The 20,918-nt window shown below is 52.1% G+C and overlaps 3 protein-coding genes across 3 annotated transcripts in view; all 3 read right to left on the minus strand.

Moving 5' to 3' along the window:
* FPGS (folylpolyglutamate synthase) overlaps nt 1-13,135 on the minus strand; it is a 28,820-nt gene extending 15,685 nt beyond the window's left edge. The window contains exons 1-3 of the mRNA XM_038549264.1: nt 12,690-13,135; nt 12,206-12,269; nt 10,909-11,051 (exon numbers count right to left, since the gene is read on the minus strand). Coding sequence (XP_038405192.1) covers nt 10,909-11,051; nt 12,206-12,269; nt 12,690-12,773 — 291 coding nt within the window. The 5' untranslated portion in view covers nt 12,774-13,135. The remainder of the gene's footprint in view (nt 1-10,908; nt 11,052-12,205; nt 12,270-12,689) is intronic.
* On the minus strand, nt 53-11,045 carry LOC106557454 (COX assembly mitochondrial protein 2 homolog). The gene is made up of 2 exons (XM_038549268.1): nt 10,909-11,045; nt 53-1,605 (listed from the first exon to the last, which is right to left on the minus strand). Exon 2 carries the CDS (start codon nt 1,042-1,044, stop codon nt 817-819), a length of 228 nt encoding a protein of 75 aa, XP_038405196.1. The 5' UTR covers nt 1,045-1,605; nt 10,909-11,045; the 3' UTR covers nt 53-816.
* Nucleotides 13,136-15,896: 2,761 nt separating the features above from the next.
* On the minus strand, nt 15,897-20,009 carry CDK9 (cyclin dependent kinase 9). The gene is made up of 7 exons (XM_038549267.1): nt 19,850-20,009; nt 19,309-19,390; nt 18,417-18,507; nt 17,904-18,070; nt 17,610-17,781; nt 17,304-17,452; nt 15,897-16,816 (listed from the first exon to the last, which is right to left on the minus strand). Exons 1-7 carry the CDS (start codon nt 19,939-19,941, stop codon nt 16,451-16,453), a joined length of 1,119 nt encoding a protein of 372 aa, XP_038405195.1. The 5' UTR covers nt 19,942-20,009; the 3' UTR covers nt 15,897-16,450.
* Between the last annotated feature and the right edge of the window lie 909 nt (nt 20,010-20,918).

A 20,918-nucleotide genomic window follows, 5' to 3' on the forward strand; every position in this document is an offset into this window, starting at 1 on the left:
CACACCCCCAAAATAGTCCTAGTCTGCACCCCTGAGCCTGGTGATCCACGAGGACCAGCTCTGAGGCGGCTCAGAAGACGGAGCAGGCTTGGAGGGAGGTCCTTTAATTCAAGCCCAGAAATGTCACGCCTTAACGCACAGACCGCAGGCGGCGCGTGTTCGGCCTCTGCGCTCCTGAATCTGACAATCCGATTTCGAGGCGATAGACCAAAACCCAAGCACCTTCGCTACTGGGGCTACTACCGTCCCTGGGCAGCCTCGGAAGGCGTCCTGGAAGAAACGACATCCTAACAGAGGCCTGGGGATGAGGCGGGGTCCGAGAGGTGGCGGAGCAGCGGGAGTGGGGAGAGGTTTCCAGGCAAAGGGAGGGAAAGCAGGTGAAAAGCAAAGGGCTGAAGAGGGAGAGGGCGCGGTGGAGAGGGAGGAAGGGAGGGAGAGAGAAAACGAACTAACTAGCCCGAGGGAACTGCACTTCACCGGGTGGGGCCTAGTTGCCCCGGGGTGCCAGAATGCCTGATCCAGCAGGACCTTGTAGCCTAAGAAATTTGGATTAAATTTGGAGAACAATAAAATGGTTTTTAAAAAAGATAACAAGATCAGGTTTGCGCGTTGGAAGACTTACTGTGTGGAGAGTGAACTAGAGAGCCACGTGGGGAGGAGACATAATCTATCCTAGTTTAGGGGTGAGGAGGACTTGTCCCAGACTTTCCCGTTTTTGACCTTCTTGGCCAGAACTGCTAGCATGAAAAAAGTAGCATGGAGATTCCTTTTCTTTTCTTTTTTCTTTCTTCATAAGATATGCCTGTCATTTATTCTTCAGCCCTCTGTAGGATTAAAAAGTCCTTTTCGCATCACATTGCCATGCTCCCTGCTCTTGGTCCTCTTTTCCATGTACTCCTTCAAGCATTGTCTCATCTCCTGATCGAAATCATTGCAATGACCAAACAATTTCAGAATGCTGTGATTTTTATGACATTCCTTAAGCAAGTTAATCAAGACATTGCATTCTTCAGTGTGCAGGTGTAGAGAGATAAGACAATGCATCTTTAGAAGGTGAAGGAGCACAACAGAGCAACCTGATTATCGGCCACACCCAGAGGGCTGAAGCTACAGTCACCAGCGGAGACTCCCCATCCAAAGGCTGGTGGCCTGGGCCCTGGGCAGCTCCCGGTGGCAAAAGCTCCCATGCCCTCCACAGCTGACCGGGCTCAGAGATGCCCTTTTTATAGCTCAGGTCACAGAAAGGTGTATGGATGGGGGGCTGGGGGGCGGGGTTGCTATAGACAACACTCTAGGGAAGTTCCCACAGGCAAAAGATAATCCTTCAAACAACTGATTCCAGCACCTCCCTCCCTCTTTCCTGCCAGCATTGGGGGTAAATATTTATCAGAGATTGTTTGATTTTTGAAATAAACATATGACATGTTGGGAAGATTCTGTCATTGGCCGGACTTCTGCTCTTTACATCACTGTTGGGCATCCCGACTCTGGCCCCATGGGAAATAGATGCTTTCCCTTCTTGGTTTTCTTCTCCTTCTCTTCCTCCTCCTTCTTCCTCTTCTTCTTCATTGAAATGTTCTCTATGCGTATACATGCATATAATAACTGCATAGAAATGATCATAAAAAGGAGCTTTAAATGTTTTTTGCTTTGTGGGATCCTGGCAGGCTCAGTCCGTAGAGCATTCAAGCCTTGATCGTGGGATAATTAAGTTCAAGCCTCATGTTGGGTGTAGAGATTACTTAAAAATAAAAATCTTTAAAAATAAAAAATATTTTTCTTTGCTCACCACTACCTCTTAAGTTTTTTTTTTAATTTTTATTTATTTATGATAGTTACAGAGAGAGAGAGAGGCAGAGACACAGGCAGAGGGAGAAGCAGGCTCCATGCACCGGGAGCCCGATGTGGGATTCGATCCTGGGTCTCCAGGATCACGCCCTGGGCCAAAGGCAGGCGCCAAACCGCTGCGCCACCCAGGGATCCCTCACCCCTACCTCTTAAATTCCTCCTTTGGTGACATCCAAGTATGCATTCCATCATGTTTTCTAAGCACATGAGATGACAGACACATCTAGACATCTATAGGACTTTGTCGATGTGCATGACAATATTTTCTGCATCTTAACACTTTTTTTTTAAACATTTTATTTATGAGAGGCACAGAGAGAGAGCGAGGCAGAGACACAGGTAGAGGGAGAAGCAGGCACCTTACAGGGAGCCCGATGCGGGACTAGATCCCCAGGATCATGCCCCAGGACCACATCCTGAGCCCCTGAGCCGAAGGCAGACACTCTAACCGCTGAGCCACCCAGCATCCCATCATCTTAACACTCTTATCCAACAATAAGCTTACAGGGATCCCTTGAAGATACTGACTTAGCAGATAGTTAAAGAGCACTTGTTTGAGCCATGCCCTGTTCTAAACACCTTCTATACAGTTGGTCATTTATCCATAATGACCCTATAAGACTAGTATTAATGTTACTAGTATTAATGGCCTGTTTTCACAAGTGAGGAAACAGGCCAATTGCCTCCCTCCTGCCCTTGTGCTGGGGCGGGGACCCTGCTAACTCAGTGGCAGTACTATATTGCACCAACCACTTGCCTGCTGAGGGGCATTCATGTCACCTTCCATCTGTGTTTTGCCTGCTGAGGGGCATTCATGTCACCTTCCATCTGTGTTTTGTCTCTGGGGACAGCATGTGCCCCAGGGGGTTTTGCTTCTGTGGGTAAGATCCCCTGTAATGAGAGTTTGGGGTCTATGGGTATTTGCAATTCTTTCCCCTCACACTGTAACATTTGCATCCCACCAACTGTGGGTGAGGATACCCCATTCCCAGAATGTCCCCCAGACTGCTGGGTGTAGAGTACCTTGTCACTGTTACTCTGCATTTCCCTGGCTGTGGTAAACGTGAGCATTTTCCATACATTTATTTCTGTAAACTGCCTCCCTCATCCTTGGCACACTTTCCTACTGTCTTTTCATCCCCTTCTCGGCAGTTATAAAAGCATTTGGGGATCAAAGACATTAGTCCTCAGTTCTGTCCTGTAAACACCAAGTTTTTGTTTTTTTTTTTAAGTAGTCTTGTAGTAGTTTTCAAAGTAGTTTTGTTCTGTTGTTGTTGTTAAGTTACTGTTGGGGGCTTAACTTAAAATTCACAAACCCGAGATCAAGACCTGAGCTGAGATCATGAGTCAAGCGCTTAAATGACTGAGCCACCCAGGGGCTCCCCAAATGTTTTTTCTTGATCTACTATGGGTGGCCTCAGTTGATCCATATATAACAGGGTATACTGGAGCTCCGGGTTATTCCTTCAAGAATGAGACCGCAGGGAAAATAAGATGCCAGGAAGGAGTCTCTCTTCTCCCAGGTCAGCTGGAAAACTTCATTTATCTACATTCCTAAATCTTAACCGATCTCTTTCCTTTTGCCCTGAGCAAAGAAGTCTGTTGATTTCCCCCTCTCTAGAGCGGACTGCATTTGCAATCTTAACAATCATTGAGCTACCGACTTCTATTCCAGTTGGGAACAGAATAGATGTAAAGGCATGAAGGCAAGCAGCAGCCCAGAAAATTCTGGGGGTGTACCTGGTATCATCCCAGTTGTGTAGGAAATTATAAGTGGTGACTAGGGCTTTGGCAAAGCCACCCAGTGGCCTTGGGCAGGTCATGTCTCCTTTCGCCTGGACCTCTGTTTACTCCATGGTCTCTAAGGACAATGGTCATCATAGCCACAGACACTGGGGAATTTGTAGGAGTCATTTAAGGGGGTGGGGGTAGAATAGAGTTATCTTCTTTTCCTATTTTTATTTTGTTTTTAAATCCTAATATTTTGAGGGAGGGGACGCATGGGTGGCTCAGTTAAATATCTGACTCTTGATTTTGGCTCAAGTCATGATCTCAGGATTGTGAGATCAAGCCCCTCCTCTGGCTCTGTGATGGGCATGGAGCCTGCTTAAGATTCTCTCTTGCTCCCTCTCCCTCTGCCCCTATCCCCTCCCTACTCTCTCCAAAAAAGATAAAAATTCAAAATAAAATAAATCCTAATATTTTTTGATGGATAATACATCATATCATTCAATTAGAAGTACAGAAAATACACAATGAAAAGCTTCTCTCCCACACCAGGTCCCAGCATCAATAATAGCTCTCTCCAGTCAGTTATGTTTCCTGTGATCTCTTCAGAGATATGTCATGCATTTGCAAGCAAATATAGAGATTTCCCTTTTATACTTGCAGATAGCAGACCATATACACAAGTCTGCATTGTACTTTTTCCATGTACCTTTATATCCTGAACCTTATTTTGGACCATGTTGGTACATAAGAGCTGCCTCACTGGCTAATTTGTTTTTTTTGAAGCTGCTCAGTACTCCTGGTGCGGAAGTACTACTGTGGATTTCGCCAGTCTCCTACTGATGGACATTTAGGTTTCTAATATTTTGCCATCACAAGCAATGTTGCAGTGGGTAACATTTTACCCTCATCATCTCTTCCATGTGTGAGCACATCTGATGGATGAATTCCAAGAAGTGCAATTGCTAGGTTAAAAGGGATTGGCATTCAACATCTTCATACATATTGCCATATACACATACACATCGTTCTCCAAAGGGGTGGGATTAGTTTCCAACTCCATGCCTCCACGGGGCACAAGCTGGCCATTTCCTCCACAACACAGACCTTAGCCAACTTTGATCCTTGCCAATTGCACAGGTGGAAAAATGGATTCTCAAGGTAGTTATCATTTGCATTTATTTTATTTGGAGGATGCTAAGCACTCTGTCTTATGTTTAAAAACCATATGTAGGGGCAGCCCGGGTGGCTCAATGGTTTAGTGCTGCCATCAGCCCGGGGCATGATCCTGATGGCCCCGGATCGAGTCCCACATCAGGCTCCCTGCATGGAGCTTGCTTCTCCCTCTGCCTGTGTGTGTCTCTCGTGAATAAATAAATCTTTAAAAAATTTATTAAAAAATAAAAACCAAAAAAAAACATTTGTATGTATGATTTGCTAACCTCCTTTGTATCATTGCTTTTTATTTTTTTAAAAGATTTATTTATTTATTCATGAGAGACACAGGCAGAGGGAGAAGAAGCAGGCTCCTCACAGGGAGCCCGATGTGGGACTCGATCCCAGATTCCCGGATCATGACCTGAGCCAAAGGCAGGCACCCAACCACTGAGCCACCCAGGCATCCCTATTTTTTATTTTTTATTTTTTTTTAAGATTTTATGTATTTATTCATGAGAGACAGCAGAGAGAGAGAGAGAGGCAGAGACCTAGGCAGAGGGAGAAGCAGGCTCTGTGCAGGGAGCCCAATGTGGGACTCGATTCCAGGATTTCAGGATCAGGCCCTGAGCCGAAGGCAGATGCTCAACCAATGAGCCACCCACGTGTCCCCATTGCTTTTTATTTTGAAAGTCACAGATGTTTATAGAAGAAAACAGAGAAATGTGTAAAGGAAAAAAATCAAAGGCACCTTCATCACACACCTGGAAAACCAATGTTGGCTTTTTAGTTCCAGGATGAAAGTATTCATGCTCTCCAGAAAGGACAATAGAAACAAAGCCATTGTCTGGAGAGAAAAAGAAAACAGGGATGCAAGAAAACTGGCAAGTGGGTCAGTGTCCCCCCACTGGAAGCAGATCTGCAGATGTATGTAGAGGGGAGCAAGGGCCAGGAATTCTAATTTAACCCCCACCCTCTCAAAGAGAAAGGATGTCATCCGTCCATCCATCCATCCATCCATCCATCCAATTCATTCACCTCTGTGCCAGACCCTGGGCTTGGTGCTGGAGACACTGGGTTCTGGGGACAGATGGCCAAGTCCTGCTTGCAGAGTGCCCTGTTCGATGTGAGAAGACAGTAAAGAAGGAAACTCACAAAGGAACATACATCTTTGCAAACCCTGATAACCCTGATTAGAGCCATTCTCACTGCTATAGGGGCAGGAGGCTGAGGTCCCAGAGAGGGACAGAGACAGCTTGGGGTCACACAGCAGGTCAGCAAAGGCCCTATGCTGGGCCCCAGGGTGGACTTTTTAAACTCAGATCAGCCTGTGTCACCGCCCCCTCTCTTGGCCCATCATGCCCTCCAGATTAATAAAGCCCATAAGCTCACTGTTGCCCAGCTTCCACCTCACCTCACTTGCCTCACTAACCACCTTAGCGCACCATCCTTACAGCTGGCCAAGGACTTCAGGAATCGGTCTGGGTGTCTTCCACTTCCAAGCTTTTGCTCACATTTACCTTTGCCTGAAATACTTTTCCTCTATACTTTTCTCCTTTGCTTTTTCGGGCAGGTTGCTTTCAGTTAACATTTATTAAACACTTATCCCTGTACTTGACGTTGCAATCTCTTTTTGTGTTCTTGAAAAGTGTGTGAATTAGAGATTGGCCCCATTTTATAGATAGAGAAATCGAGGTTTGTCTGTTGTCAATGAGCTGGGTGGCCCTGGGCAATTTGCTTCCCCTCTCTGATCCTGTCTGACCCTTGGTCTCCTCCTTAGTAGGGTGAGAGCTGAATGAGCTCTGTCCTAGCCCATAATTTCTGGGGATATCTATGGGTGGATATTTCACTGAGGACAAGTCTCCAAAGGCTACCACACTCCAGAGCCTGGACTAGAGGGGTCCAGTGGTTCTTTTCTTGCTTAACGGAGACCAAGGGAGGTTTGAGCTCATTGGTAGGTTTGTACACAAGCCTGACAGCCCCCGGCCCCGGGGTTTTAACCCTTTGATATAAAGACTCCTCTACCACCCAATATCTATTTACATCTAGTGACCTATAAGAAAACACTTATTCTGTAATTGGGGGAAGAAAATTTGCATTAGAGGGAATTCCATATCCCCAGTGGTGTGGCTATGCCAAACTCACACCCTTGAGTCTGGCTACTAAGGTGTTTATGGATTTAGTTGGAGGGCAACCGGGGCCTTAAAAATAGGCCTCCCTCTGATCCTGTAATTCTATTTCTAAAAATGACCTTGAGGAATCGATTGGAACTGTGCTCTGAGCCCCATGAGCCATGTTGATCACCCTCCATCTTAGGTGGCAGGTTATAATACAAGGCTCATGATGCCCTCCTTCCTGAAACCCTTTGTTCTCTGTGCTTCCCTGACACCTCCCTCCCTGGTTCTACTTCTTCCTTCTTCCTGCTTGGCTGCACCTTCCCCACCCCCTGCCCATGTTGGAGGGCCCCAGGGATCATGCTTCTCTCTCTCTAAGGTCCCAGGTCTGGGATGATGTCTGAGTTTCTTTTTTTTTTTTTTTAATAGATTTTTTTAAATTTTATTTATTTATTTATTTATTTATTTATTTTTAATTTTTATTTATTTGTGATAGTCAGAGAGAGAGAGAATGAGGCAGAGACACAGGCAGAGGGAGAAGCAGGCTCCATGCACCGGGAGCCCGACGTGGGATTCGATCCCGGGTCTCCAGGATCGCGCCCTGGGCCAAAGGCAGGCGCCAAACCGCTGCGCCACCCAGGGATCCCTTAAATTTTATTTATTTATGATAGGCACACACAGAAAGTGAGAGAGGCAGAGACATAGGCAGAGGGAGAAGCAGGCTCCATGCACCGGGAGCCCGACGTGGGATTCGATCCCGGGTCTCCAGGATCGCACCCTGGGCCAAAGGCAGGCGCTAAACCGCCGCGCCACCCAGGGATCCCGATGTCTGAGTTTCAAGTGCTACAGACATGAGTGGCCTCCTGACATCTCCCCCAGGCTTGACCACAGCAAGCACCTTAAACTGGTCATATCCATAGCATGTGTTCCCTTGTGTTCTGCCCTGAAACCAGCCAGCCAGCCAGGCCTTCCCAGCTTGGGACACAGCTTCACCAACTGCCCAGCTGCCCTCACCTTGGGTTTCCCTCACCCCAAACCCCACCCATCCACAGCCTTTCCAGCAGCCACAGACTTCCCTCCATGTCACCACTGCTGCTCCGCCCTGTCTGTAGTCTTGCTGCTGCTCCTTTGGACACACACAAGCATTCTCTTGTCATTTAAAAAGAAAATCAGATCTTGTCTCTGTTCTGCTAAACCCCTTCAGTGAATTTCCACAGCATTTAGGGTTACATCCAAACTTTTGTACTCACCATCTTTTACCATCGCCCCCAGCCCTGCTGGCCTTCTCTGGGATCCTCAGATACACCTGCTCACACCCATCTCTGCAAAGGTCCACACCTAGTGAGCCCTCGGCATTAAAAGTACTCATGTCATCCTCACAATAGATTTTTGAGCACTTTGATTATCCTCATCATACACATGGGAAACTGAGGCAGAGTGGTTACTCAGCCAGCCAAAGGTCACACAGAGAGAATGTATGACAGAGCCTTAGGGCCTTTGCATTGGTGGTTCCCTCTGCCTGGATCATTCTCCACAAAGTTCCCATGACCGACTCCCTGTCATACCAGGTCTCTGCTCAAATGTCGTCTTCTTGCCACATTCTGTTCACCATCTGCCCTTTTGTTTAGCCACTGGGGATACTGAAGCCCAGCAACGGGCTATTACTGACCTGGAACTAGGCATGGCCCACATGTTCTTGGGGTGTTCCTGGGGTCCCCACTCATGGCCAAGAGGGGCCCTCAGAGGGCACCAGACATGTGATGCAAGGCCTTGTGGTGGGCCAGGCCACAGAGAGGCTGGCTTCAGCCCGGCCTCCTCCCCCGGGGCCCGACGCTCTTTGGACTGGCTGATACCTTCTCTGCTCAAACCTGCAGACAGCTGTCTTCCTGACCTCCAGTGGGAAGAAGGGTGTGGAATTTTTTTTTTCATTTGCTTATCTCACTCTGCAACCACAATTGTCTTCAGCACCTCCTCCCTGGGGTGTGAGATTTATGAGCCGTGTCCTTGCCAGGTGCTGTACTGAGCCCTTCTGACCAGGGAGGAACTGAGGACCAGAGGTGCAGAATCACCTGCGAAGCTCACCAGCTGGCAAGTGGCGGAGCAAGGATTCGGCTTAGTCCCAACTCCATTTGATTCCAGCTGCTTCCGGTTTATTTATCTTTTATTTCCTCTCTATACCCAGAGTGGGGCTTGAACTTACAACTCCCCCCCCCCCCCCCCCCCCCCCCCGAGATCAAGAGACATGCTCCACTGACAGAGCCAGCCAGGTGTCCCCAGCTGCTACTGATCAAGCTTGGGAATCCTTGGCTATTTTTTTTTCATTTGTGACTTGGATTTTCTTTGATAATAGCTAATATGAATTCTTTCTAAACATCAGCACTGTGCAGAAATCTTTATGCAATGCTTCTGTTCCTGGACCCATTTCTCAGAGAAGGCAAAAGAAGGCCTAATAGGGAAAATAGCTTAGTCACTCAAGGGCTCTGTAACACGGGCTCCAGACTCCACCCTCAGGCCACCCCTGGACCCTGCCCCCACCTGCCCTGTGTCCTGCAAGGGCACCTGTGACCTGGTCATTTGATCAATGGGGCTCTGGCCTTGAGCTGGCTCTTATTTCAGAGGGAGACCTTACTGCCTCAAGGAGCCATGCAAAATGCCAATAACCCATAGCTCTTGGAGTGTTCTCAATTCTCTCTCCCCTGCTGAGGGGACCCACACCGTGTGACCCTGGGCAAGTCACCTCACCTCCCTAGGGTCCTGACCTGTAAGGTAAGGGGGCCTGGATGACCTCACGGGGGCCACTGCTCTCAAACCCTTGCATCTGGGGCCACCCCTCCTCTGCTGCTGGGCAGAAGGTTCTATGGGTCAGGTGGTCTGGGTAAAGAGTGGCCTGGCCTGGTGTGCAGCCCCAGGCTGGCTAATGGCAGCCTTAAAATTCTGGCCTGGACTTCAGACTACAGTCCCAAGAGGGAGGGAGGTGCTGACTCACTGTGTGCCCATTCAACAGAGGAGAAAACTGAAGGTTGTTGAAACCAAGTGACTTGTCTAGTGCCTGTCAGGTCCTGAACCTTGATCTCCTCACTCAGACTCCTGCAGCCAGGCGAGTTCTATACCAGCTCCAGCCAGTGTTCGCCCAAGCCAGGCTGGAAGGTGGGGGGCCGGCCTGGGCCAGTCTCCTCACCTCTCTGAGCCCCATTTCCTCATCTGTAAAGCAGAGAATGCTGTCATGCCCACTTCAGAGGGGTGCGGTGAGGCAGAATGAGAGGGTGCTGGGCCTGGAGCCCAGAGCAAGCTCCAGATGGGGGTTAGAAATTCAATAGGCTAGATGCTTAACAGTTCACTATCGTACCTTCCAGATCTATAAAATAGCAACAACATCAGCAGGGGACCAGGGCTGCCACTATTACTATTATTCTTACTATTATTATTATTTAAATGGAGCTAACAACCCTTCTTTATGGAGCAGTCAGAATTTAATCTGGTGAGATCCAGTGTAAGAACCATGTCAACAGGGCAGCTCCGGTGGTGCAGCGGTTTAGCGCCGATCCTGGAGACCCAGGATCGAGTCCCACGTTGGGCTCCCTGCATGGAGCCTGTTTCTCCCTCTGCCTGTGTCTGTGCCTCTCTCTCTCTCTCTCTCTCTCTCTCTCTCTGAATAAATAAATAAATAAATAAATCTTAAAAAAAAAAAAAAAAAAAAGAGCCTGGAGCACAGGAAGCCCTGTGAGGGGGCCTCTGCACCTCCCAGTCCTGCTATCAGTTCTGCCTTGGGGACCCCTCCTCAAGAGCTTCCCCCCAACCACAGCGGGCAGGGTTTCCCATGGAGCCTCTGGCCTGGTTAGAAGGTGGAGCTGAGACCCACAGGGGAGGCCCCTGATCGCCCCAAGCCCACAGAACAAGATTTTAGAGAAGACAAAGTTTTCCCCTGGGGCCTTGCCAAATGTGGGTTATCACTGTTGATGACCTTGGGCCCCCGAGGGAGTAGTTACACGTTACACAGAAGAAAGATCTAAGCTTAGAGAGGCAGGAGTTACCTGCCCCAGGTAACTTTACCAAGCTCTCCTACCTGGAAGGAGGGAGTTTTAGCTGAGAAAGGGCTTGCAGATGGGCCCGGCTGCTCCATGGTAGCTTCCCACTGCACCTTCTCAGCCAGGAGGTTGCCAGAGACCTGGTACCGTTCATCCCTGGGCTTCCTGCACCCTAACGGGGCTGGGCACAGAGTGATCCCTGAGTGAGGGCGCCTCTGTCAAATCCCCTCTGCCCAGGGCTTGGCTGGGCTAGAGGAAGGAGGGGGTGTTGGGGGGATTCCCTCTCCCTGCCTGTTGGCCTTGGCCAGGGCCTCCCCAGGGCCCAGGGAAGAAGGTCTTAGCTGATAGGTGCCTGCTCTCATCCTGGGATGGGCCTAGGGAGGGACCTCTCTGGTGAATCTCCCGGGTTAAATAACAGCCCAGGGAGGCTAAAGGTGAGTGGGAAGGTGGGGGGTGTGCTGTGCAGAGAGAAGGGAGCCCTTGAGAAACTTCCAGACCTTGGGGCTGGGCTTTCTGCAGAGCCAGGCTGGCCTTATCTGGCCTCTCTTATCACAGCCCACCTCTCCTCACAGTTAGGGCCGTTGGTCCTGGCCCTGCCAGGCTGGGAGCCCCCTGCAGCAGAGGCAGGACACCCAGGCACTCTCGACCTGAGGAGTCAGAGGCTGGGTTTTCCCAAAAAGGAGCCAGGACAAAGACAGAGTTCCCCGCCTGCAGGGTGAAATGGAGGGCTGGCCCCCCCAGGGCTGGTGGAGGCCTTTCCACCCCCACCCCCCTTCAACCATCAGCTTCCATGGGCAGACCCGCTGGAGTGGGTGCCACTCGCAGATGCCAGGCCCTCCTCTAGCTGCCTCAGGGTAACACCCCACGAGGACCTGCCCTCTGGGAGCTTTGGTTCCTGACCACGCATCTCTCTCCACAGACAGGGCAACTCCTTCTGCATGCCAGGGGTTGAGGCATGGTTAGTCCAGGCCTCCCCTCTGGGCAGTTCTGTGTTGGGGGACCTTGGAGCCAGCAGCTCCAGGGCTTAGGGCCTGCTTTTTGATTGAAAATACGGTTTGGCTGCATGAGTGAAAATACGAAGTAAGGAAACAGGAGAAAACACAGAGAAACGTGAAGAGCAAAACCATCCAGGAACAACCAGGGGTAATGTTTTAGTGTGATTCCTTATTTTTCTTATAAAATGAGTTCAAGCAATAGAACTGGAACATCTTTCTAATGCTATGCACGTGCTGCCCGAATCCCAACCAGCAGCGTTGGTTGGCCAGAGGCACCCACCTGGACACGGGAGTCCCAGGTCTGGACGTGCAGTGAAGGCAAAGAGCTGCTCTAACTTACCGAAGCTGAGGGAGGTTCTCCCAGCTTTTCCCCACACAGGGCTGCCCTGAACGTCGTGGACACACTGGGAGGAGGTAGCAGAAAGGGGGTTAGGGGAGTAGCCTTTGTGTGGCCACTGCACACCTGGCCACATGGCCCTTCTGTCTACAGGACGAGAATCAACCCAGAGACGTGCCGTCTCTACCGGGTCATTCCACGATGTCATTCCACGATGTCTTGGCTCTCATGTGAGACTAGCCAAGACTAGTTGGATCCCCACTCCTCCTTTACAGATGTTCCTGCTTCCTGTCTTTGATCCCCTTTGTCTTGTTTCCCAGGAATCCTACAGCTCCTGGTAAGCCTTCACCCAAAGCACCCACCACTGACCCGTGTAGCGTGGCCTGATGGTCAGCCCTCACTCCCATCAGCATGGGACCATCAGAAGCACTTGTCCAAGCCACCACTCCCTCCTGCCCAGAACACCCTCTCCCTGGCCCCTGCTTACCTCATCATTCCTGCTCTTGATTTCCTGAGGACATCTGAACACTGGAGGACCCAGGGGGCCATCATCTCTGTTCTCTCTTGCCATGTGATCTCCTCCTGCCCTGGACCATTACAAACCATGGTGCTGACAGCTCCCAAAGGTGTACCCCCAGTTCAGACTCTGGGGCCCTGAGCTAGCCTTCGATATACACCCGCCAACTCCACTGGATGTCCATCTGTTCTCTCCATCTTACCATGTTGGACCACCCATGCCTTGGCCCCACCTCCTGCAGCCTTCCCAGTCTCAGGGATGGCAGCCCCAACCTCCCTTCCAGCAAAGCCCGGGACTCTTGGACTCCTTCCATTCACTCATCCAACCTGAAAACACTTACCCTCATAGCATCATCACATAGATTGACACACTTACCACCAGCCGCATTACCAGGCTGGTTCAGGCTCTCATCGCCTCATGCCTGGATTATTACAGCCCTGTTTCCCCTGCGTCCAGCTTTCAACAGAGACACTCTGACCTTTTAAAACGCATGTCACAGGAAGCCTGGGTGGCTCAGCGGTTTAGTGCCACCTTCAGCCCGGGGTATGATCCTGGACCCGGGATGGAGTCCTACATCGGGCTCCCTGCGTGGAGCCTGCTTCTCCCTCTGCCTGTCTCTGCTTGTCTCTTTTTCTGTGTCTCTCACGAATAACAAAATCTTTAAAAAATATAAATAAAAATTATAAAAATAAAATGCATGTCCCCCTCCGCACAAGGCTCTCTGAAAGCTTCCTAGCCTTGGGTCCTGGCACTTGTGCCACCCTCTACCCGACCCCTCCCCACGTCCCATTTCTCTCGGGGTTTCTGCTCCTGTGTCACCCTAAGCCCCTCCCACCCTTTCCCCACTATTCCACTTTATTGTTTGCCACACAATTTATCCCATCAGACTAGTTCGAACCAACTAGAATGTGAGTTCCATAGAGGTGGGGGTGGCCACTGCTTGATAGCTGTATTGGGTTCAGAAAAGTCTGGTCCTTGGAAGACACAGACAATTCATGCTGAACAAAGGAATGAAACAATCAGGCTGGTAGTGAGGATGCAATGAGACTGTCACTGTATCAGTGGAAATTTTTTTTTTTTTTTTTTTTAAGATTCCATCTATTTTAGAGAGAGAGCTCGAGTGGGAGGGGCAGAGGGAGAGAGAGAATCTCAAATAGACTCTACGCTGAGCATGGAGCCCAACATGGGGCTTGATCTCAGATCATGACCTGAGCCCAAACTAAGAGTCTGAACCGACTGATCCACACAGGTACCTCAGCAGTGGAAACTTCTGTAAGAGAAATTGCTGGGTCAGAGAACAAGAGCCTCTGCAGTGCAGCTTTCTATCTCCTTCAGAGAGAAAAAAAAAAAAAAAAAAAAAAAAAAAAAAAACGCACCTCTGACAATTTAGGCCAGCCCTGTTTTCCATGTTAGGTCATTCAAAACTATTGACTCCAAGGGTGCCTGGGTGGCTCAGTCAGTTGGGTGTCAGACTCTTGGTTTCCACCTGGGTCATAGTCTTGGGACTGTGATATCAAGGGCCCCCGCCCCGGGCTCTGTGCTGGGTGTGGAGTTGGCTTGGGATTCTCTCCCTCAGCCACCCCCCGGCCCCACCCCATGCACAAAGGAATTCATTAAAAATCATTTTAAAATAAAACTATTGACTCAATAACCATTAGGACAACTTGCAGTTGTTTCCATATGGATTTGATTACTTACTAACTATACTGACTTGGATTGAAGTCCATGTCCATCTGGAACTTCAAAATGTGACCTTATTTTAAAAGATCTTTGCAGATGTAGCTGGTCGAGATGAGATCATACCGGATCAAGATGGGTCCTAAATCCATTGAGTGTTGTCCTCATCAGAGATAGCCACACATAAAAGAAAGAACACGAGGTGAAGACAGAGGAAGAGACTGGAGAGGTTCATCTATAAGCCAAGGAAGGCCAAGGGCTGCCAGCCATCACCAGAAGCTAAGGAGACAAGGCATGGAACATTCTCTTGCAGAGTTCTGCTGATAGACCCTGCTGACACCTGGGTTTCACCTGGATCTCACTTTTAGCTTCTGGAACAGTAACAGAATAAATATGTTATTTATATGTTATTATAATGTTAACCCAATCTGGTTAGGTGATTTCCTATGGCAGCCCCCCAAAACTAAAACACTAGTCAAGAGGCCTTGGTGGCTGTTAAACATCTGCCTTCGGCTCGGGTCATGATCCCAGGGTCCTAGGATCAAGCCCTGCATCAGGCTCTCTACTCAGCGGGGGTCTACTTGTCCCTCTCCCATTCCCCCTGCTTGTGCTCTGTCTCAAATAAAACCTTAAAAAATAAAAAGAAAAAAGAAGGTTTTTTTGTTTTGACCTCTGGCCTTTTATGAAGCTGAGATCTGGATCAATTTCTATAGGGACAGATACGATAGTAAGTTTTACCCAACTTCCTTTGGGGCCCCCCTTCAAAAGACATCCTCCTGTGACAGAATATAGAATTTGCCCTAAGCGTGCCTGTCCCCAGCTTCAGACTCACAGGGAAGTATCTACCAAAATGTGCTCTCCTCCAACGATTGCAGCTCTGTCGCAAGACATGCCAACCTTCCCACTGCTGTTTGGGGCCTGCTCACCATTCTAACCCCAGTGACTGCCACCTCCCCAAGCCCCTGGAGATCCTTCAACTGCTCTGGTCCTTTCTTGCCTCCCCTTGGCCACCAACTACTCAGCAGCCTGAAGGACCTTTGCAAGTTACAGATCTAACTCTTGTCACTTTGATCGAGAGCCTTCTGCAGCCTTCTGTGCTCATGAGTCAAGGTTGAGCACTTCTGTCAGCCATGGGACATGGATTCACCATTGCAGATGCAGCTCACAGCAGGCCCTCCCCAGTTCCCTCTCTCTGGGGAACTAAGATCCTGCCTCATGTGTCTTTACTCTCCCTTGGACACCAAGTGGACAGGGAGAGCAAAAGAGCATCACAGCACCTGCTTTTGCAGGAGCATGACAACAGTGTTCTGGAAGGTACACACACACTCACACAAACCCTCCAACAGACAAAAGTACTCTGCAATTATGTCTGGGGACATGAACTGGGATGAAGAAAAGAGTCAAGACTTGACAAATCCAATCTCGATGGTTAGACCCAATGTGCCAGCTACAGGGTTAAGAGCTGGGGGGGTCTGAACACAGAACACAGCACATAGCCACTTACTGGAAAAAAAAAAAAAGTCAACTTTAATTATAACTGACCAAACTGCGTCCAGGAATGTCTCCAAACTGAACAAAAGAAACACGATAAAATTCTCTATTGAAGAAACCAAGTTTTTGCCAACCCCAGGCTTCTGAGGGTTGGGCCAAGAGTAGCCCATTCCTGAGGCTGCTTCTGTCCCCCACACAAGTTTCTCATCCCGAGAGGAGGGCTGGCAACAGGCAAGGGACCTGTCCCTTCCTCCCATCATGCTCAGAAAGTCACTGGTGGGGTGTGCCTCTCCTCCTATCCCATTCTTGCGTGAAAGTAAACGGAGAACCTTTGGGCATCATCTTGAAAGCCAGGGAACAAGGCGAGGGGCCTCAGCGCCCTCCTGGACTTTCAGCCAAAGCTTTGCTCCAGTCCGCTCAGCGGGCATTCCCAGTGCCCAGGGTGGGGAGTAAATGAAATAAGCACTAGAGAAAACTCAAATGCCCCACAATCTCCACAATGCAAGTCACAGAGCAGAAAAAGAAATGAAACTGCCCTAATGAAAAGCGTGGGCAGCCGGCCCTCAGAAGACACGCTCGAATTCCGTCTGGTTGGTGGTGGCAGGATTGCGGCTCTGGTTGGTGGATTGCTGGGTGATTTGACTGCCCTTCCGGCGTGGCGGCGCCAGATACTCGAACATGGACGTCAGGTGGGTAGAGAGCATGCCCTTGAGATCCGAGGGCATGGGGTCCGACCAGAAGAAGTCATGGTTGAGGGCGTCATCACTGTCGATGCGCTGTGCAGGATCCAGCACCAGCAACTTGTCGATGAGGTCCAGCGCGTAGGGGTCACGCACATAGGCCTTCAGCCTGTCCTTCACCTTCCGTTTCTGGCCCTTCACCAGGTCCAGCTTCTCAAAGAGCTCATACTTGTCCACATTGGGCCATACCTGGGCAGGAGGCACGGGAAGAAGACGGTCTTAATTCAGGGGGTGTGTGGCTTGTCCCCTGGTTAGGCACCCGAAGGGACTACAGCTTCTCCTTTCAGATGCTCCCAGACCACCCATGGAGGGTGAATTTGACCTCTCCAAGGTAGAAGCAGCAGTGACCACATGTCTGGCACACACCAAGCGCCAGGCCCTTTTACGTGGTCATCTGAAATATGTCCACCAAGCCTGATACAGGCATAGTTGTTTCACGGAAGAGAAACTCAGCTCCGAGGTGAGGGATGCAAACGCCCTCCCCAGGGCCATGAACTGTGATGGAAGTGAGACTCAAGCATAGCCCATGCGACTCTAAAGAGCAGCCCCTGTCCCTCCACCAGCCACCTCTCCAGAACTTTCCTGCTATTTCACTCCCCACTCCTCCCTTGCCAGGAGGACTTCTGGATCTCTGCGTCCTGTGGGGACCAGGGGCCCAGGCAGCCTGGCCACGCACCTCAGGGGTGATGGAGCCACAGAGCTGGCTGATGAGGGCAAGCTGGTGTTGCTCGGTGTTGCCCTGCATGATAGGGCTGCGGGTCCACATCTCGGCCATGATGCACCCAGCACCCCACAGGTCAATGGGGGGGCCGTAGTCCCGCTCCCCTGGGAAGAAGAGCGCACCAGGAGGGCCCCTTGAGCCCGAGGGCCTCCTGAGACGCAATGCCCCAGGGCCGGCGGCTCAAGAAGCCCTGGCAGTGGGGGACTGAGGCCGGGTAAGTGCCCAGCCCCTGCCCCACTCCGCCCGCTCGGGAGTCCTCACCGAGCAACAGCTCCGGAGGCCGGTACCAGAGCGTCACCACACGGTTGGTATAGCGATTGGGCTGGCTGTTCTTGGCCAGGCTGAAGGCCCGGGCCAGCCCAAAGTCGGCCAGCTTCAGAACCCCATCGCGAGTGATGAGCACATTAGCTGCCTTCATGTCCCTGTGCAGGATCTGCAGGAAGCGCAAGAGGGCTCAATCAGGTTTCCAAGGGGAACCCTCAGTCGCACCCACCCAGCGGTGGGAGCCGAGGCCCACCCCAGCCCGGGTCTCTCTTACCCCATGCTGACCCCCACCTTGTTTCTGTGGATATAGTAGAGGCCGTTGAGCAACATCTGCATGACCTTCTTGATCTCAGACAGTGTGAACTTGACCAAGACATTGCTCAGCAGCCCAGCAAGATCGTGCTCGCAGAAGTCAAACACTAGGTATATACTGCCTTTGCAGCGGTTATAGGGGGAAGCTGGGAGGGAAGAATGGGGGAGGAGTAAGAAAAAGAAAGTAAAAAACCCCACGTGCAACTCATTTCCCCACACAGCTTCTACCCCTCCAGCCCGTGGACACTGGGATATTCGGCTGTGCCTTCCTTCACTGGAAAACTATTTCCTGAGTGCCTCCTCTGGGCTGGGTGCTGTGGCAGGCCCTCGAGGAGCAACAGCTACGATGGAAGGACCCAAGAGCAGTCACAGTCGGTTTGTCTGGGTTAAGAAGAGGCAATTTAGGTGTGTCCACTTCCAACTTTGCAAAGCCTTAGGCAGTAAGCCTCATTTTCCCCATCTGTAAAGGGGGGCAGGAGCCAAAGAACCTACCTTTGGTTCGACAGATCTCAATTAAGTTGACCACATTCTCGTGTTTCAGAAGCTGGAGGATCTTGATTTCCCGCAAAGCCGTAATGGGGAACTGGGTAGGAGAAAGGCAAGAGGGGGCCTGAGGTGAGCGAGTCAACTATAGACCAATGAACAGACCAATGAACAACCGTGTGGTCCAGATCAAGGGGCACAGGTGCAGCAAACGAGTAAGGTCCCGGGCTCTGACATCATTTCAGATGTCTTAGCTGTAAAATGGGTGTAAAAATAGTATGTGCCCCTCAATGAGTTGCTCTGAGACAATGAACTGAAACAGTGGGACTTAATACCTACACACTTCACTACTCGTCACTAAATAAATGTTCCACAGTTTCTTCAATATTTAAGTTTTAGCTCTATACCTGTATTTAACTTACTAGGTGGAAACAAACAGCTATTTAAGGAAATGTCCTTGCTAAGCAGGTCTCTGGGAAGCTGGACTAGGGCTACAATGAGGCAAGGGAGGGGACTGCTCCTTTTCAACTGAGTACCAGCCACTCCCTTAAAACCACCAAGTGGAATTTCTTTCCGCCTTATGCAAAATGAATGCTAAGGAAACCGTGTTTAAAGGCTTCCTAACTTCAGGAACTAAGGCACACTCTGCAGGCATGAGCTCCCCCTCCTGGCCCCAACCGTATTTACCTAAGAGTGGGATATCAAAAGCTCTAAAACATTTGAATTAAAAAATTCAATTTGGAAGCCAAATTCCCCGAATACGGAAATTGCCTAACTACCCCCCCCCCCCCAACACACAGACACACAGGTTCTCCAGACGAGAGCCCTAGCAGAAGCAGGGTGGAAACCCAACCCCGAGCCCAGGGGAGCTGGCAGGCCCGCCCACCCGGCCCATACTCACCCCCTCCTTCTCGTTCTCCATCAGCACTTTCTTCAGAGCCACCTTTTTGCCGGTCTTACGGTGCTTTGCCTTAAATACCTCCCTGCAGGCCGAGAGGGAGACCCAAGAGGTTTTATCAGGCCGTTTCTGCAGGGCCCGCCCCTCCCCCACCAGAGGAGGGGGGCAGAAAAAAGGGATTCCCCGGGCGGGGCTGGGCCGGGGACCCAGGGCACTGCCCTACCTTGCCACCCGCTATCTGCGGAGCTTCGAGCCTCTACTTCCTCCCCTCAGTCTCCTCACTCAGGCGTCTCTCGGAGAGCCCGCTCCCACCACTGGCTCCTCTCCGTAACCCCTCCCCGCCCCCCATCACAGGCCTCAGGCTCCTCCCCGCCAGCCGGCTCGGTCAGGCCCAGGCGGGCCGCAGCGCGGCCTAGCAAAACCAGGGGACACGTCTGGCGCTCATGGCCTTCCCGACCACCTCGGGCCCGGCCCTGGGCATCGTGACGTCGGATTTGAGCGGTGCAGGCCCAGAGCGCCTGGTCCCCCGGGGGCGCAGCCTTACCCGAAGGTGCCTTGGCCGATCTTAGCGAGCTTCTCATATTTGGACACCTCATCACAAAAGGGACACTCCACCGAGTCGTACTGCTTTGCCATGGCCGCCTCCAGCGCGCCGCCGCCGCCGCCCCCAGCCGCCGCCGCCGCCGCTGCTCCCGCTCCGGGTCCCGCCGCCGTGCTCCAGGCCCCTCCGCGGCCGCGCCACTTCCGCCTCCACGGCCACTTCCGGCCTCGCGGCGCCGACCCCGCCTCTTCCGTCCGCCGCCCGCCGCCAGGCCCCCTGGGACTTGTAGTTCCCGGGAGGCCAGGAGCAGCCGGAGCTGCAGAGGCGCCTCCGCCGCCGCCGCTGCCCCCGCCTCCGCCGCCGCCACTGTTGGCGGCTGCCCCGATCGGGGGCGCGGGGAGCCGGGGCGCCGGGGCTGGGGCTCGGGGCGGTGCGTCCCGCTGCATCGGCCCGGGCCGCCGCTGCTGCCGGAGCCGCTGCCGCTCTGGCGCCCGATCCGGGGCCAGCCGCAGTGCCCTGCTCCTCCTCCTCCGACGGCGCCGCCTCCGCCGGGCTGCGCGGGGCGGCGAGCGGGGGGGTGGCCCCCGAGCCGCGGCCTGGGGTCTCCCTGGCCGGGCCCGGGCCCGGGGCGGCCGGGCAAGGGGGCGAGATGGGAAGAGCCGACGAGGAGGTGGCCCGAGAGCCCGGGAGGGGGCGCGTTATAAAGGGGGAGGTGCCCTGGCCTCGCCCTCCCCTCCCCCTCCGCCCGCCCCCCTCCCTCCTCCCTCCCACCCTCCGCGGCCGCACCTGCCGCCGCCGCCGCCGCCGCCGCCGCCGCCGCCGCCGCCGCCGCCCGCTGTCCGCCGGCCGCCCTCGGCGCGTCACCGCCCGCGGCCCCTCCTCCGCCTTCGGAGGTGGGGCCCCGAGCTCGACACCTGGCTGCGGAGCGCTTTGTCGCGTGCCTCAGTTTACCCCCCCATGCTAGCTGCCGCGGAGAGCCCTCTCCCCGGCTCGGAGTGCCCCTCCGCTGGGAAAGGCGGGAGGCGCCGAGGGAGCGGCCTCCGGTCCTGGGAGGAGAGAACGGCCCCCGCCG

Source organism: Canis lupus, chromosome 9 (assembly GCF_011100685.1).
Source record: "Canis lupus familiaris isolate Mischka breed German Shepherd chromosome 9, alternate assembly UU_Cfam_GSD_1.0, whole genome shotgun sequence".
In the NCBI taxonomy this organism is placed as follows: Eukaryota; Metazoa; Chordata; class Mammalia; order Carnivora; family Canidae; genus Canis; species Canis lupus.